Here is a 17,704-nt window from a genome sequence, read left to right on the forward strand (position 1 = left end):
GCACCCATCCGGTAGCCCCGGCGGTCTAGGGCGTTATTCGGCACCGAGAGGGTGTAGTCCACGGTGAATAACTGCTTCTGCGTGTTAGTGCATGTCATCGCGAGTTGACGGACCAAGTCTAGGCTCGTTCTGTCACGGGATCACCCATCGAAGATTCTGTCTCGGGGACGGACGCAGCCGGGCCTCGACGTTCCCGCCCGTGTGTGTGGTTTGTGAGGCACGTGTCACGTCAAGGACGTGCGTTGCTTATTCAAATAGCACACCACCCCTGCATGCATATGCATGGGCCACACGCATGTAGGGGTGGCCTCCCCCCTCGGGCGGTCTCTATATCGAGCACCCATTCGGTGGCCCCGGCGGTCTAGGGCATTATTCGGCGCCGAGAGGGTGTATCCAAGTGGAAGCTTCTACCTCACGACAAGGAGAACGAAGAGTTGATACGGAAGCATCCACGAGTGGGACACATCAAGATGAAGAAAACAAGGAAGTACACCAAGATGAACCTCATCAACCTCCTTCTCCACCACGACAAGAGAACGACGACGTCAACAATGAAGAAGTCCACGGTCAACAGCTGCTTCTTCTCATGTTTTTTTACTTTACACTCTTTAAAGTTGAGTTTTGAACAAATCTAACCCAAAAAGCATATATATATATCTATGAGTGCATCAAAAGTCTTTTATCGAAAAAATTCATCAAAAGTCATGGCATTTTCAAATTTTGGTCTTAAAAACATATGAAATATCAGATACAAAAAAGATAATGCCAAACAAAAACACAAAGAGAAGGAAAACAAAAAATTAGAGCAGTTGTTACCGAGGGTCGCTTATCGGCTCTCGGTAATGGCCGCTTTTTCCGAGAGCCACTCTCGGTAAAGCATGTAACCTAGATCTTAACCGTTCCCCTTTCTTTCTATCTTCATTCTTCTCTTCCCCGCGCCACCGCCGCCGCCGCCGCCGAAATCGCCACCGCTGCCCTCAACCACCACCAACTGCCGCCGCCACCCCTTTTCCACCACCCCCAACTGCAGCCACCGCCGCCCCTCCTCCACCACCACCAACTGTAGCCGCCGCCACCCCTCCTCCACCGCCCCCAACTGCAGCCACCGCCCCCTCTCTGTTCCCCGCGCCACCACCGCTGCCGCCGCCAAAATCGCCACCGCCACCCCTCCTCCACCGCCCCCAACTGCAGCCACCGCCACCCCTCCTCCACCACCACCAAGCTTCATGGCCAGCGGCCGGCACGGCGGTTCTTCGATGCGGCGAGAGGATGGCCGTCACAGCGGAGCTCCTCGGGTAGCGCGGCAGCTGGAGATGCCCTCAGGTTACTACAAAACCGCCCCCTCCTCCCTCTCTCGTCTCTGTATATTGAATCATATATGAATTATGCTTGTTGGCATATATTACATCCAGTTAAAATGAAGCTTGAATAAACCATGGGGTATGCTTCAATACTTTTTATTTAACATTTTTGTTGTGCTTATACTCTTCTTTCACATAACTTACGATTTTTTTAGTTTGCACATATAGGCCGGCTCCACTTTTATATTGAAATATTGAAATGAAACTAAGCATCGAACTAGTCATCGTCCCTAACATAGATATGTAAACTAATCAACAAAGTGAATACCTGTTGGCTTGGTTTTCTTTAATGAAAATTGGAAGGGGAAAACCCTTCTTTGATCAAAAAAAAAGTTTGATGCCTATTGAAGTAGCGTGGTTAATATTCACCATATTTATTTTGTTTTTCAGATTCTGATGGGGGCACTAGTAAGTACCAGAGAGTCCCGATTGGTAGGACCGAATCGTCCGCCTCCCACCAGTCCACTCCCGACGACGAGTCATCATCGGATGGCGATGTCGGAGTGGACTTAGATGGACCAGATCCGCTCGCTACCGAGTCGGGCGACATGGAGGCCTCGGACGGCTCGAGGTCTACCTCGAGCAACATTTCCAAGAGGAAGAAATCCGGGCGTGGTCCGGGGAAGGTCCCGGAACCAACTGCTGCCAGCAACCGTCCTGTCATTTGCCCGACAGGAGAGGGGTAAGCAAGCATTTCATTTCCATCATATTTTGGATGCCACAGCTTTGACACTCACATATGCTTGTCTTTTATATCATGCAGTCAGTGGGAATTTATCCCGACACAACCTAAGGGGGCACGCCCGCCGAACCACGTCATCGGCTCTCTCTTGAGGAAGCACTTACCTGGATTGTCCAAGTCGGGTGATGATGATCCGCCGTCGCCAGGTTTAACCTGGGAGCATTATCTACACAACAAGGATGAGCACGATGTCACCATGGCCACTCGGGTCATCAATGCTTTTTTTGTAAGTATCTTCGCTTCGACCACTGCATTTTTCCATATCCAAATCCTTGCTTGCGTGGATGGTGAGAAGATGCCATATGCTTTCTTGTAGCAAACATTTTCTTACGTGGATGGTGAGAAGCAGAAGGCGATCAAAGGCATCGTGAAATCTGCCCGAAAGATACTCTCTGACACCAAGCACACGCTGCGGTACAAAGCCGTGATGCAGTGTCGGCCGGCTGATGAGAAGGGAGAGAAGATGACAAGGAAGACTGCTTGCCAGACCAACTTGTTGCGAGAAGAATACCTGTCAGTGGTAAGTGACTACATCGGTTGCTAGTACTTTGATTCATCCCTCTTGTTCCTCAATTATTCGATTTTTTCTGACTAGGTGAAGGAACCCTGGATGAAGGAGGATTGTTGGGAGGCCCTGGTTGACATGTGGTGTGACCCAGCATGGCAGGCGCAGCATGTGGAGAAGGGAAACGAACGAGCCAAAATGCCAGGCCCGGCTCATGTCCAGGGGAGCCGGAACCTAACCGCTCTCAAGCAACACATGGTATGTGGATTAAGATGTTAACTTTTTCGCACGGTGCATCTTGGTTCATTCAACTTGATGGTTAATTTTGCAGGAGGCGAAGGCTGGTCACCCGGTCCACATCCTGGAAGCCTGGAGAGAAGGCCACAAGGGGAAGGATGGCGCCGAGTTCTGCAGCGAGTCGGCGGAGGAGAAGTGGGGGACCTTCAAAGAGGTCTTCCAGGAGGTGCACGGGCAGGAAGCCGAACCTACGTCCAAGCCCCTTGATCCCGAGCTTCTCATCATTGCTGGCGAGGGGAAGGGCCATGGCCGCCACCTCCTTTGCAACGGGGCGATCGCCACCTCCTCGCATCGCAAGTTGCACGAGATACGCGCGTCGAGCACCAGCTCAACTCCGTCCATACGGAGTCGCCCAACCGCCGCATCACGTGAGATAGCGCGCCTCAAGGTTAGCATCCTAACCTTTCATTTATGTCCATGCCTCGAAATAGCACCGTTCCAACCTATATGAGCCTAATGCCATGTTACAAGATTTAATGGCGCAGCGGACTGTTGAAGAGGAGCAAAGGCGGCAGGCTGAGCAGGAGTCCAGAGAAAAGGAACGGGAAGACACGAACAAGAGGTTGAAGCTGCTTGAGGATCAACTACAGGTAGAACATTATCTAAACTAGAGTAGAAGATTCATTACATATGGACGAACCACCCTCACGTGACTCTCATCTTATAGGTTCTTATGCAATCTCGAAGCAGTGCAAGTGATGCCCCTCCTCCTCCTCCGGAATGTTAACCCGATGGCCTCTCCTCCTCAAGATGATCTATATATGAACAAGTGTACTTCTATTGTGACGTGCACGTGTTTTACAAGTAGTGACAATATGTATGAATTTGCGACTTGTGTGTGACGTCTACTAGGATAATACATTTGACTTGTGTGTGACAATATGTGGACTATCCCTAATTATGCCTATATATGTGTGGACTAGATCAAATTATGCCTATATATGATCAAATTATGCCTATATATGTGTGGACTAGATCAAATTATGCCTATATATGATCAAATTGCACTGCAGTTGTTTTTATCTGCAGGGATCAGAAAAGAAATAGCTTGACAGCAGAATGGATGGGAAAGATTTCCGAGAGCAACACTCGGAACACGATATACTACCGAGAGCACCTCTCGGAAACATGGTCGTCTGGGACACTACTGTTGTGCCACAACTTTTCCGAGAGCAGCTCTCGGAAAAGAAGGCTATGCAAAGCTATGTAAAGTGTCAGCCCCCCATGTGGGCCACGCTGGTCAGAAGGATTGCCAAGAGCAGCTCTCGGCAAAGATATCGTCATTTTTTTTCAAAAATATTTAGCAAGTTATTTAAAACTTTTACTGATAAATGTGACCAGTGGGACCACATGTCAGTTAGAAAGAACACACACAAAAAAAGGATGTTGCATATGCTTTGCCGAGGGTGACGCTCGGTAAAGTACGTAGTAACTGACGGAGCCGTCTGTTGTGGACGAGCATGCCACGTGGCTCCTATTTGCCGTGAGCTGCTCTCGGCGTCTGCAACTTTGCCGTGCGGTACCTCTTTGCCATGAGGCAGTGACGGCAAAGATGTCAGTTTGCCGTGACGGTGGGTTTGCCGAGAGTGACACTCGGCAAACCTTGCTTTGCCGAGTGTCCGTGTTTTAGCACTCGGTGAAGAGCATTACACCCGGCGTACATGAAAATTCCAGTAGATCCATGCCTGTGGGTGCAGAGTGGTCAACAGCCCGAAAATCCGAAGGCTAAACGATGTTTTTTTTTAAACGAGGCAAAAGACTTGCCATTTTCATTAATTAAGAAGAAGAGAATTGCCCAGTTAATTAGCGGAGAACCGGACTAAAACCGATACAACCCAACCCATATGACATGGGCACCACCGGCCAACCTGGCCACCGACATGGAACCCGAAAACTGCAAAGAAGAAAGACATCCGTCGAGGAATCGCAAGCGTCATCGTTATCACCGGTTGCCTCGAACGGGCGACTCCGACTTCACCGTAGAGCTCCATCATCGAAGCCAACCCGCAAACAGCCGCAGAAGCCATGACGACACATGCCAACAAATGGCCACACGAGCAAGCAACCGAAGCTCCGACTTTGACGACGAGCATCGCAAGGCTAAATGATGGTGATTTCACAACAATTTTGTGCCTTTTTTTTGGAATGGTAAGATGTTCTTTTTGAGCGACAAGGTTTTTTGCTTTGCTCTAGTGGCCAGAGAGCAGATGATGCCGTCGGGCCGTGAAACGGGCTTTGTGCCCTTTCTTCTCAGATTTGTTTCATTCTTTTTCGTTTTCTCTTTCCTCCATTTTTTTGGTTTCTTTTTTCTTCTCCATTTTTTTCTTTTTCTTTTGTGTTTTCTTTTGTTTGTTTTTGTTTTCACTCTACATTTTCGTACATGTCAAAAACATTTTTTGTAACAAGTGATCAACATTTTTATATACACGTTCAACATTGTCCCAACACTATTTTAAACATTTTTCAAATACTTGTTCAACATTTTGATAGTTATTCAAAAAAATCAAATAGTTGTTCAACATTTTCAAATAGTTGTTCAACATTTTTCATATAATCGTTTAACATTTTTTAAGACATATTTCAACATTTTTCAAATACTTGTTCAACATTTTTCATATACTCGTTCAACATTTTTTTAATACCTATTCAATGTTTTTCAATTACTTGTTCAACATTTTAAATACTTGTTTAACATTTTTCATATATTCGTTCAACATTTTTTAATACCCATTCAACGTTTTTCAAATATTTGTTCAACATTTTAATACTTATTCAACATTTTCAAATACTCAACATTTTTCAAATTCTTGTTCAACATTTTTTAATACTTATTCAACATCTTTTCAAATGTGTTTTTGAAGAGTGTTTTTTTGTAATATATACATACATATATGAAGAATAATTTAAAGTATAAAGAAAATTACAGAAAAACAAAAAATGAGAACAGAAAACAGAAAAAAAAACAAAAAAATAGGTTGTGGCTCCCGCGCGGCTGGGCCAGGCCGTCTGGGGCTCGCCCCGACGCGAGTGCATCCCCCTGTCTCGCTTAAAGCGAGACATAGGGGCACCGTAAGATACATTATGTTGGGTAATGGTATATGGCGGCCACCTGCCTAGGAATAGCCTTAGCGGTCACTCTCGGATAGCTATTGCAGTGATGTCATACTTTCTCTTTGCATGCTTTCAAGTAAATCAAATAGAATTTTAGAAATTTCTCACAATAATATAAACAAGTATTAAAAATATTACAAATAAACTTTCAGAAGTTTCCATGGTTTTTAGAAAAAAATAATCTAAACAAGCTTTATAATCCAAACAAACTTTCAAAAATTTCGACAAAAACTTGCAATAAATCTGAATTCCAGCAACAAACAACTATGTTCCTTGGTTGGTGCCTTCCAAAAAAATCCACGTAAACTTAAAAAAATATGAGCATAAAAGTTTCAACGAATCACAATTTTCCATATTTGGACTTCCATGGAAATTAGAGTCAAAATTTCTAGAAAGTTATACACCATACTATGAAAAACAAAGATATGTTTTTTTTTTCAAATATGGCTTCTCAGCTTCTAGATCAGGGATCCTGCCCTTCTCCACACCGACGATGGAGAGAAGATGGCACCTGTGACGACCTCTTCGAGTAGGGGCAGTGATGCGATCATGATCTGTGTTGGGAAGGGCAACCGCCCAATGCGGCAACTTCTCTACAACAATAGGTCGCCGGTGTGATGTGCTGGTAGGTCACCGACAACCTTGACCCTATGGCAAGGATGATACATTCATTTTCTATCACTATTTCATAAGATGGTTTACTCATTTATTATGCATAGTCAAACATCTTTGCTATATTTACTAGTAAGTTGCACATGCTTTGCACGCTAACATATAACGACGACACCCTAATAATCCATCATTTTTATTCATAACGCTTATCTTAAAAATACCCAATATGTCTAGAAGTCTAATGCCGCATTGCAATTTTGAGAAATCCAGATTCTAAAGTCAAATTTCCCTCGCTAGGTGCTCTGGTTCGTTGGCCTCATGCGTGACGCTCCGGTATTGCACCCCAATGAATGTTGCATATTAGTTATGTGCGTGCATAGAGATGTTTCATCTGACATACATTGTTTTTTATATTGCTCACCATTCATGGCTAATGGTCGAAATACATGCAAGATGCAATGCATATTTTTTGCAAAATACATCTGACGATGGCATCTCTGCCAACATGCACGTGGACAAATCAAACCAAGACAGGGCTTGCAATGACCACTTACCTACTTTTATGATTTAGATGTACATTTTCATTCTTATAGAACCCAGTTGAATCTTAAATAATTTTAGGACCTTGGTTATATTTTACATTTTTACATATCAATATAAACTATTTTGGAATTTTTTGGAATAAATACATATTACATAACTTGAATACATTCAGAATACAGTAAATGTTCCAACGCCATCAAGAGATATATGATGGAAGAAATGTTGCCATGTTGGGTTATAATAGCATAATAGAGTGTTATTAGTTATACAAAAACGTGTTGAGGTGAATGTAAATAAGATGACACAACTTAATTTTCTTGTGGACAACTCAATATCAACATGTGGCTATGATAAGATTTTAAATAAATGTCAAGAGCGGTTTTAACCATACAAACTCTTTATTGAATTTATCGCCAAATAAATTAATTCCAGCGACCTTCAAATATGACATGCAGATTTGTAGCCAAATATTTAATTCTAATAAAAAACTATATTTCAATACGTTCATGTCAGATACAAATTAATTTACTCATGTTGATTGTTCATTTGATGGTATATAATTTCTGTAAATTAACATCTCAACTTTGAAGTGTTGTATTCATTGCACATTTCTTATTCCCTTAGCTTTACGTGTGAGCTCGGATCGAACAAATGGGGCTTCCATGGCCTAGTGTATCATCTAAAATCTAAGATAGTGAGCATTAGAACGTGAAGCACCCCTTTAGTCTCTTCCATGTTTCTGGTATCGATAGAATCTCTGTCTTTCCTTAGAAAATGTGAATGTGACTGGTACTGCTACCTGGACCAACTGCCAGCGAAATATCCTGGACAGTGGTGCGTCATTTTTTTTACAACGGCCAAATCGTACTCTAGGTTATGTGACTCTTTTTAAACACAAAAAAGGTTGTATGACGGCTCCAGGTACTGGCTCGGTGGAGCTAAAAGGAATAAATTCAATGGGACCGGTCAGAATCCCTTGGGCAGACGGGGGTGCAGAACTGCAGATGGATACCTTTCTGGAAAAGTCGCCTAGCTTCTCTTTATTTTACTCCAAAAAAATCCCCTCCAAATGCTCCGCACAGTTGGTTTCGTTCGGGATAGACCAGCTACTCACCATGGGAGAGGCGAATCTAGCGCATGCTAGCCGTTGGATTCGTCGCGCATATGACTGATGAACGGTGGATTTCAGCATATTGTGAGAAATCAACGGCTCGAAACACTCCAACGTTGTTTTGGCGGGAAACTGAGAGGGAAGTGGTAAATCCAAATTCAAAACTGCTACACTATAGTAGTAGAGATCTCTAGTGCTTTGCTTTTATAGACTTGCATCAGAAGAGCAACAGAAAACCTTGGTGGAGGTGGAAGTTGGAGAAGAATATGAAGAAAAGGACATTTCCTGAACCGAAGAAAAATCTAGCAAAAATACGTCATGAAAGTATGACCAACAGTAAACAACCAGACGAAGGGGGGCACATGGGGTTTTCCGGCTTTTCTGCTGTTGTTTCTTTGTTGCATGGGAAGACTATATGGTGTAGCCAGCACTTCGTCAACCACACCCCTTCTTAATAGTGTGGATCGCTAAACTTAATAAAACCAAATTAAAGAGTACTCCCACCATTTCCTAAATAAATTGCATTCTTTTTTGAAAAGTCAAAACTTTGCATGTTTGATCAAGTTTTTAGGGAAGATTATATCAATATCTAGTATATCAAATTTGTATCGTCTACTCCATGAAAAGTATTCTGATATTTTATATATTAGGTATTCCAGTTGATATTTTATCATATAATCTTGGTCAAACATACAAATGTTCGACTCACAAAAATTAATGCATCTTTGGAACCGAGGGAGTATAAAATAACCTCTCTTAAATCATGCTTGATTTTTCTTCATTTTTTTAGTGGGACACCAATGCTCAACAACCTTCACACATGGGATTCATACACTTGTCGGCCTCATTAGTTTCATTAATTATCTGTCATCAATACCTAAAACTCAGTTAGGAATCTACATGTCGTTTCACTAAGTCCCCCAAGCCTCATGATGATCCCGTTATTCATAGTCTTCCACTCCCTGCTCTACCTCATTATCTCCCTTTTGGCCACCATCAACCTCCTCCCCTCCCTGATCGCTAGCTCTAGCCTCCCCCCAGCTTCTTGCTCTAGCCCCCCTCACCTAGTGCTTCATTCTTCATTGCCCCGCCGACAATGAGCATCGGTCCCCTCACCTCCTACTTCTCCTACCTACGAGATCCAGCCCCTCCAAACCCAATGCCCTAAGCTAGATCTCTCCTTTTCCCTCCTCGAATCAATTCCTTAAATTTTGTTACGATATTTGTGTTTTCTGATTAAGATGGTTAACTCTAAAAGAGTAATATTTAGGGGTAATCTACTCTGATTGAGAATTCGGTCGGTGATATTCTTATAAAATTTGTAATTAATCTAACTTAGTGACACTACACTATAATTGCGACTTTAATAGAGAGTAAGAGATCAAGTTTTTTTTGCATTTACTCTGAATATTGATTTCAAGCGACATAGTTAAATGTTGAAAATTAAAAATATGTTTCACGAGAGAAGATTTTGAGAAGAACGACCAACAAGGCAAGGAGTAGACATGGATACTGACAGCAAGAGAAATTTGTAGGATTTGCTTAACTTGTTTTATTCAAGCATTGTGGTTAATCTTATATGGGGAGGAGAATCTGGTCTTAGCATAAAAAAATTCTTTCTTTTTGGTAAAATTATGTCTAATATGTTCAAATATATTGGAATTTCTAGTTATTTCGGTCCACCGTCATGACATTCTGGTTAAAATGTGCCATAAATGATTCGTAATATCTATTTCCACTTACTTAAGTCAAAATTAGTTAATTAGCAAGTAAATGGTGTACATTATATACATGTCATTTGAAAGAAACTTAAACAAAAACTGCTGATCTGCGCTAAATCTCAGGTGAAAAATATTGACTAGGAAAACAATTCGTTAATGTAACTTTTTTGCCAAATTTTAGTCTAATCGCAAGAATCAACATGTTTAATGAGGAGGTCCCATCGGTATCTCTAGTATTTCTTTTAGTTACCCTCAATAACTAGTACATAGCTTGAGTATCATCACAGAAGTGCAAAAGGAGATTAAATCATATATGAAGGGCCAATATAAATGGAATTTGCTCGATGATAGAGTGAACACTATAGGCCTGTTGCAGAGGAAATCATTCCACCTCCCCTTCGCAATGATGATACCACTAAAACATCTATGCATCTCTTTTGGTACTGGCCCTTTGCTTTATACTGATGGGATTCTATCCACCCCAACAGAAGGCATAGCACCTCAGTTTTGCAGGACATCATTCCGTTTTCGTCCTCTTTGCCTAGTGCATTTTATTTAGATATTTTCATTATGGGATGCTGGAACATTTGGATGCAGCGCAACAACAAAATTTTCAAGAATATCATCCCAAGCATCATCTCCTGGATAAGTTCTTCTGAAACAGGATCTCAAGATCATTGGTTATCATACCAAAGGCAGTCTCACCGAAGCTCTTCAAGTTTGGGTCCAACAACATATCTAAGATAGACTAGATTTCCATCATCATACCTAGATCTGGCATTGTGTGATTTCATAGTACTTTTATTTTTGTATTATTTTTGTATATTTATACTTTATTTCAAATAAATTACCATAGAACGATTATCCTATGGTTTGGGTCAAAAAGATATGACGAAAAACAAATATATGAGCCATGGTGGTTAGGACCACTCTGGCTCTAATCAAGCTCTCACACTACTCACCATCCAAACCCTAAAGTTTATTTCAATTGGTTCTAGGTTTTCGCCCTACGTTGAGCAACATTGGCCTTCTGATCTGTTTCCTTTGGAGTTAGGTTCCACACATTAGTAGTATGGGACGCAACTCTAGCCCCACTAACGGTCTAGGTTTCTTCCCCGCCGCCATCCTCCCCCACCGGTAGATCGTTGGCCTCATCCTCCTTCGTGGCTTCATAGGTGAGGGTGTGTATCATGGCCCCAATCTGTCAATGGGAGCCATAGTTTCCCTTTCTTGTGATGTAGGTCTTGGTTAGGAGGTGGCGAGACAATGGTGCTGCTGTCGGTGTGGAATAAAGTCCTCCCGCCTCGCCCTCGTTGGATGATGCTTCTTCGTATCCTCGGAAGGCACGTGGAAGATGATATGTCTTTAGATTTGGTTCATTGGTTCACAAGAAAGATGATATGTGTTCATATTAATGGAGTATGTGTCCCTTGTTTTTTATGTCATCGAGGTCCATCCCTACCATTTTCCATCTAAATAGACCAAGTTATGAAAACAAGGAGTAGTACAATGTTTTCTGGTAGTAAACTCGGTAGAAATCCCTCTACATTCCAAGCTCTCTCGGACTGGAGGCTCCTAGTGCATCGAGATAATTTTTTGTTCATGGCCACATATTTTGGGTGGATTGGTTGTCGGCTGTAGTTGGGCCTATCACGCGCGAACCTCACGCTCCTATGGTGAACCTGGCTATTTCCCACCGGTTTAGGGAGGTTATAAAACCTTCTTGGCCCGTTATTTTTGCCAATTTTATGGGTTTTCATTTTCCTTTTTAAAATTGTGTATTTTTAATTCATGAATATTTTCTAAAAAAATTGGGAAGCATTTGAAATCGAAGAATATATTTTAAAATTGTGAACATTTTCTGAAATCAATTTTTTGAATATTTTATAAATTCACGAACATTTTTTAAATTTAGGAAACTTCATTTGAAATCTATGATTTCTTTTAGTTTGTGAATATTTTGAAGGTCATGCACATTTTTAATTCAAGGTTTTTTAAAATCCATCATTTTTTGAAATTCATTATTATTTTTGAAATTCATGAAATTTTTAAATATGTGATTTTTCCAAATTTTTAAACATTAGATAAGTTCACAAACAATTTTTCAACATTTTTATTTGTTGGAACATTTCATATATTCTTTCTATATTTTCCGGTTCTCCTTTCTCTCTGTTTTCTTCATTCGTTTCTTTGGATGAGCGGAGGCCCAACTTGGCGGACTAGGTAGCTAGTCGAAGCGAGTGTGCTGGGGCGAGCGCATTAGGTTGCCCTTCGACATGTTTCACGCTAAATAGGACGTCTTACGTGTGTGGGCTATTTTGCTATTGGGGAGGGGGTGAACTGTTTTCTTCTTCGTGCGTTTGTAAGGGAGTAGTGGCGGCTTGTTGGTTCGACCGCGAGTGGTCGTTTTCTCCGTCTTCCCCGCCGGGGCTCCTCGGGCAATGGATTCACGGTGGAAGACCAACATCGTGTTAGAGCTGGTGGAGATCCAAGCCAACAAGAGCACCTGTCGGAGAGCTGTTGTAGCCAGACATTGTGGTAATAGATTTAACCCCAAGGTTGGGAGGCGACTAGGTTGAGAGACCGAAGTCATTTGCAGGACGAAAACAATACAGCGAGAGTGATTCCGACACAAGTGAATTGGGTTGTGTGGAGGCGTGCATCCTACATGGGTCTTGTCGTGCCAGCAAAGTAGGAAAATTAGAGAAAAGGAATACCCATTTTGGTGTATGGTGTGATAATTAGTTCGGTTTGTGTAAGATGAAAACTGACGATACATCCAAACACCAAACAACTAGCGATGGAAACACCGAACCAAACATCATAAATGGAATAAACCAATAATATCGATCAACTCAATTCGGTTTGGTTCTTTGGTTTTCGGTGTAAAAATGCTCACCTCGAACCGTAATTGGATGTGTAAGAAAAAAAGATTTAACTCGGGACGGAGGAACAGCGCGGCAAAGTGCCCATTAGAGCATCTCCAGCCGCGCCCCCAACAAGGTCCCCCAGGCGATTTTTCGGTCGCCGGCGCCGAAAAATCGGCCCAGTCGTGTCCCCAAAGGCCCAATTTTTGCCGGTTCGGGCCGAAATTGGCGCCGGCGGACCCAGATCGAACCCGGCGCGCTGGGGGCACTTGGGGGCGCCGGCCGAATCGTTTTTGGCGCGAAAGCCGGCGGGTCCTCCTTGGCAGCGACTCGGCTCTTCTCGCCGCTTCGTCGTCCTCATCGCCTCGGTTCCCGCGGCGAATCAATGCCAAAGCCGCCGCGCCGGTCAGCCTCCTCCATTGATGCCTCACGGGCGGCGCAGTGAAGTCCGGACGACGCGCGTCCCTCGCCCGCCATGCGTAACACGGCGGCCACGCGTAACACGGCGGCCACGCGTACGCGCGGCGCCTCCGCCTATATAAGCCGCCCCCAGTGCGCCGGTGACGCACAGACTCTCCACCGCCGATGCCCCGTTCCTCCCCCGTCCCTCCCTCTCCTCTCGCCGTTCCAGTTCAACCATGGCCGAGTGCTTCCCAGGCGACGGCGCGGCGGCGAACGGCTTCGGCCGCCGCCACCTCCACGAGGACGAAGCTCGGCTCCTCTATGAGGCCAGTACCCGGTCCCGCCGGACATGCGGGTACCCGGGGCATGAAGGATCAGCGCCGGCGGGGTCCCGGTGCCACCACCGCCCACCGGAGCGGCGCAGCGTGCGGAGATCGCGCGTATCCGCGCCTCTCTGCCGTAGGCGGCGAGGGAAGGCCCACGGTACGTCCCCGACAGCCCGCTGTGGGAGCCCTACTTCCACCGCCACCACGCCGAGCAGCTCGAGGCCACCAACGGCGTCGTGCCCTCCGAGAGGCTCAACTCCGAAGGTCGCCGCCGATGGTGGGGCGTGCCCGGCGCACGCTGGAGGCCGTCCTCGAGTACATCGAGGGCGGCAACACGCCCAGGCTGGAGTACCCCGCTCCCCCGTCCTTCTCCCGCCGACGTGGGAGCTCGTGGACGCCGAGGCGCATGGACGCGGGGGCGTCCTCCTCCTCGTCCGGCCGCTCGACCGGCTGTCCCTGCCTCCGCCCCATCAAGCCGGAGCCCGAGGACACGCCGGTCAGCCACCGCACCCGCAGCTTCGGCGTCCGCATCGCCGACTCCTCCCCCACCTCTGGCCACCTCGTCCTCGTCAGGCCGAAGGCGGAGCCCGGCCTCCCCGCGGAGTACGAGGCCATAGTCCGGCGCGGCTTCTCCGACGAGGAGGCCCTAAAGTGGGCGCGGGACGACTACCTCCGCGACGAGATGGTCCGGCAGCGCCGAGCCCTGGAGGAGATAGCCGCCCGCAAGCGTGGGCGCGAGGACGAGCACGGCGTGGTGATCCTCGACAGCGACGAGGACGAGGACGCCCCCGGACCATCCAACCCGCCGCGCCAACCTGGGGAGGGGTGCAGCAGGGACGGCGGCCGCGGAGGAGGAGGCGACGACGACGACGGCGACTACACGCGGTTCTACAGGCTCCTCGGCATGTAGAGCTTCAAGGGCGGCGGGCGGCGAGGGCGACGACGGGCCTAGTAGCGTTTCTTTTTTGTAAAATATTTTAAATATGTATGAACTCGTCGAAGTTTGGTTGAATTTGCGCCTAGTTTGTGGTTTTCCAAAAAACGTAGGCGCCGCGACTGGGGGGCATCACGCCTCCAGCACACGGTCTTCGCCGGTGCGTCCCCAAAGGGCGATTTTTAGCGCCTTCTGGGGGCCAACGGCTGGAGATGCTCTTACCATGTAGTGTAGATGGATGAATGAGCGAACATAGGTAGAGAGGGACGAGGGCGGACTACACTTGTCCTGTATGCCAATCTACATGTGCCAATCTACATGTGCCAATCTACATGTGTCTGATATGTTTCTTTCAGGTTCAGTTGGTTGTATGATGGTTGGAAGGGGAGACGTTTCCCACCTACTGCTACTGCTATCGCTTGCAAGCTCGTTGCATTGCCTCCTCTGCTTCTAGTAACTCAAGCACGTACGGGAAGATTTGGCTAAACTGTGGGCTACCTTTCTCTAGTCTGCGCAAACAAGACAGGAAAACGAGAGCAGTCGACGGCAAACGAACAAACACTCTGAATTTTCGGCAGCACAACACCCTCCGACACCTCATCCCTTTCTGCTGCACTCTTTACCCGAAGCCACCAACCACGATTATTTTACGAGTTATTTTACTCACTCCACACGCACGCGCACTGGATTTGAGCGAGCGACATCACCAGAAATTTTCTTGTTGAGAAGAACGGCCATCAAGGCAAGAAGTATGGACGAGAGCAACACATTAGTTTTTTGCCCAGCAGGAATTCAAAACCTTGCAAGACTATGGCCAGGTGAAACGTTTCCACACGGCTAATGTGCAGGAGCATATATATACGCGAGGGCGCCAAACACATTTCCCAACTCACCAAGCACCGCGCCATTTGTTAATCACGAGGCCTAAATCCACCTCTTGGTTAATTATATCAGCTGCCACAAGTTTTTTACGTGGCGCGCATGGCCACGGCAATGGACGCCGGCGTGCTGCACCCCGGCGCCATCGTGGTGACGGTCGTGGCATTGGCCTCGGCGTACATGGTGTGGTTCTGGGCGCTGTCGAGGCGGCTGTCGGGGCCCCCGATGTGGCCGCTGGTGGGCAGCCTCCCCAGCGTCGTGGTGAACCGGAAGCGGGTCCACGACTGGATCGCCGACAACCTGCGCGCCACGGGCGAGGCGGCGACGTACCAGACGTGCATCCTGCCGCTGCCGTTCCTGGCGCGGCGGCAGGGGCTGGTGACGGTGACGTGCAACCCGCGGAACCTGGAGCACATCCTGCGCGCGCGCTTCGACAACTACCCCAAGGGCCCCATGTGGCAGGCGGCGTTCCACGACCTCCTCGGCCAGGGCATCTTCAACTCCGACGGCGAGACGTGGCTGCTCCAGCGCAAGACGGCGGCGCTCGAGTTCACCACCCGGACGCTGCGCCAGGCCATGGCGCGCTGGGCCAACCGCTCCATCAAGGACCGCCTGTGGCGCATCCTAGCCGACCACTGCCACGCCGCCGCCAGCGTCGACCTCCAGGACCTCCTCCTGCGCCTCACCTTCGACAACATCTGCGGCCTCACCTTCGGCAAGGACCCCGAGACGCTGTCGCCGGGCTTGACGGAGAACCCCTTCGCCAACGCCTTCGACGAGGCCACCTTGGCGACCATGCAGAGGTTTCTGTTCCCCAGCTTCCTGTGGCGGATCAAGAAGGCGCTGGGCATCGGCAGCGAGCAGAGCCTCCGCAAGAGCCTCGCGGTGGTGGACCAGTTCATGACGGAGACCATCGCGGCGCGCAAGGCCACGCCGTCGGACGACCTGCTGTCCCGGTTCATGAAGAAGCGCGACAGCAACGGCAAGGCGTTCCCGGAGGACGTGCTGCAGTGGATCGCGCTCAACTTCCTGCTCGCGGGCCGCGACACGTCGTCCGTCGCGCTCAGCTGGTTCTTCTGGACGGTCATGCAGAGGCCGGACGTGGAGCGCAAGGTGCTCCTCGAGATCGCGTCCGTGCTCAGGGAGACGCGCGGCGACGACACGGGGAGGTGGGCGGAGGAGCCGCTGGACTTCGACGAGCTGGACCGCCTCGTGTACCTCAAGGCGGCATTGTCGGAGACGCTGCGCCTGTACCCGTCGGTGCCGCAGGACTCCAAGTACGTGGTGGCCGACGACGTGCTCCCCGACGGCACCGTGGTGCCAGCCGGCTCGGCGATCACCTACTCCATCTACTCGGTGGGGAGGATGGAGAGCATATGGGGGAAGGACTGCGTGGAGTTCCGGCCGGAGCGGTGGCTGTCGGCGGACGGCAGCCGCTTCGAGCCCGTCAAGGACGCGTACCGCTTCGTGGCGTTCAACGGCGGGCCGAGGACGTGCCTCGGCAAGGACCTCGCCTACCTGCAGATGAAGTCCATCGCGTCGGCGGTGCTGCTGCGCCACTCGGTGGAGCTCGTGCCGGGGCACCAGGTGGAGCAGAAGATGTCGCTCACCCTGTTCATGAAGAACGGGCTCCGCGTGAACGTCAAGCCAAGGGACCTCGCCGACTACGTCGCGCCGCCGCCGGAGGAGGCGCCGCCACTGGGGTCAGTCGTGATCCCAACCACCACTGCCGCCGCTGCATAGTCTTGCGCCTGCCTACGTACATTGGTTTCTGAAATTCTGATGCTTGTTCATTCTGCCCGCTGAATTTGTTCTTCTTCATACAACTGTGTGCGTTTTTTTTTTTTTTTGTGTTTTTTGGTTGTGTACTTTTGATGAGGTATTGGTGGATCGTCAAATGAAATGAAGTTTATACGTTGCATTCATATATATTTTGAACTGAAGGTAAAACATTATTTTCTCCCGGTGCATTGTCGACTTACACGAGCAATAACATTTTTTCATACGACCGCGAAAGGACCGGGTTCCACACTATCATGATGATAACGGAACAAAATTATCCAGTATCAGATGCAAAAAAAGAGAAGGCTAAAGAAAGAAAGAATAACGCGGTTACGCGTTTTCTGATTGTGGATTGGTTAATCCATCTTAATCAATTTGCGCTCGCAAATTGTCGCAATATTCGGGAGTTTTTTTTTGTTTTCCATGAAGTTAAGGGTCAGCCGGATGTTTTTCTTAAACTTTACTTCCAAACGGCATATAACCAATTCGAATGGCATTTTCTTTGTTGCGT

At 47.4% G+C, this 17,704-nt stretch overlaps 1 protein-coding gene across 1 annotated transcript; it reads left to right on the top strand.

The window, feature by feature from the left end:
* The first annotated feature begins 15,288 nt into the window (after positions 1–15,288).
* On the top strand, positions 15,289–17,336 carry LOC109760513 (cytochrome P450 86A1). Its single transcript, XM_020319325.4, has one exon. It carries the CDS (start codon positions 15,514–15,516, stop codon positions 17,152–17,154), a length of 1,641 nt encoding a protein of 546 aa, XP_020174914.1. The 5' UTR covers positions 15,289–15,513; the 3' UTR covers positions 17,155–17,336.
* Positions 17,337–17,704: the final 368 nt, after the last annotated feature.

This window comes from Aegilops tauschii, chromosome 3 (genome assembly GCF_002575655.3).
Source record: "Aegilops tauschii subsp. strangulata cultivar AL8/78 chromosome 3, Aet v6.0, whole genome shotgun sequence".
Taxonomy (NCBI): Eukaryota; Viridiplantae; Streptophyta; class Magnoliopsida; order Poales; family Poaceae; genus Aegilops; species Aegilops tauschii.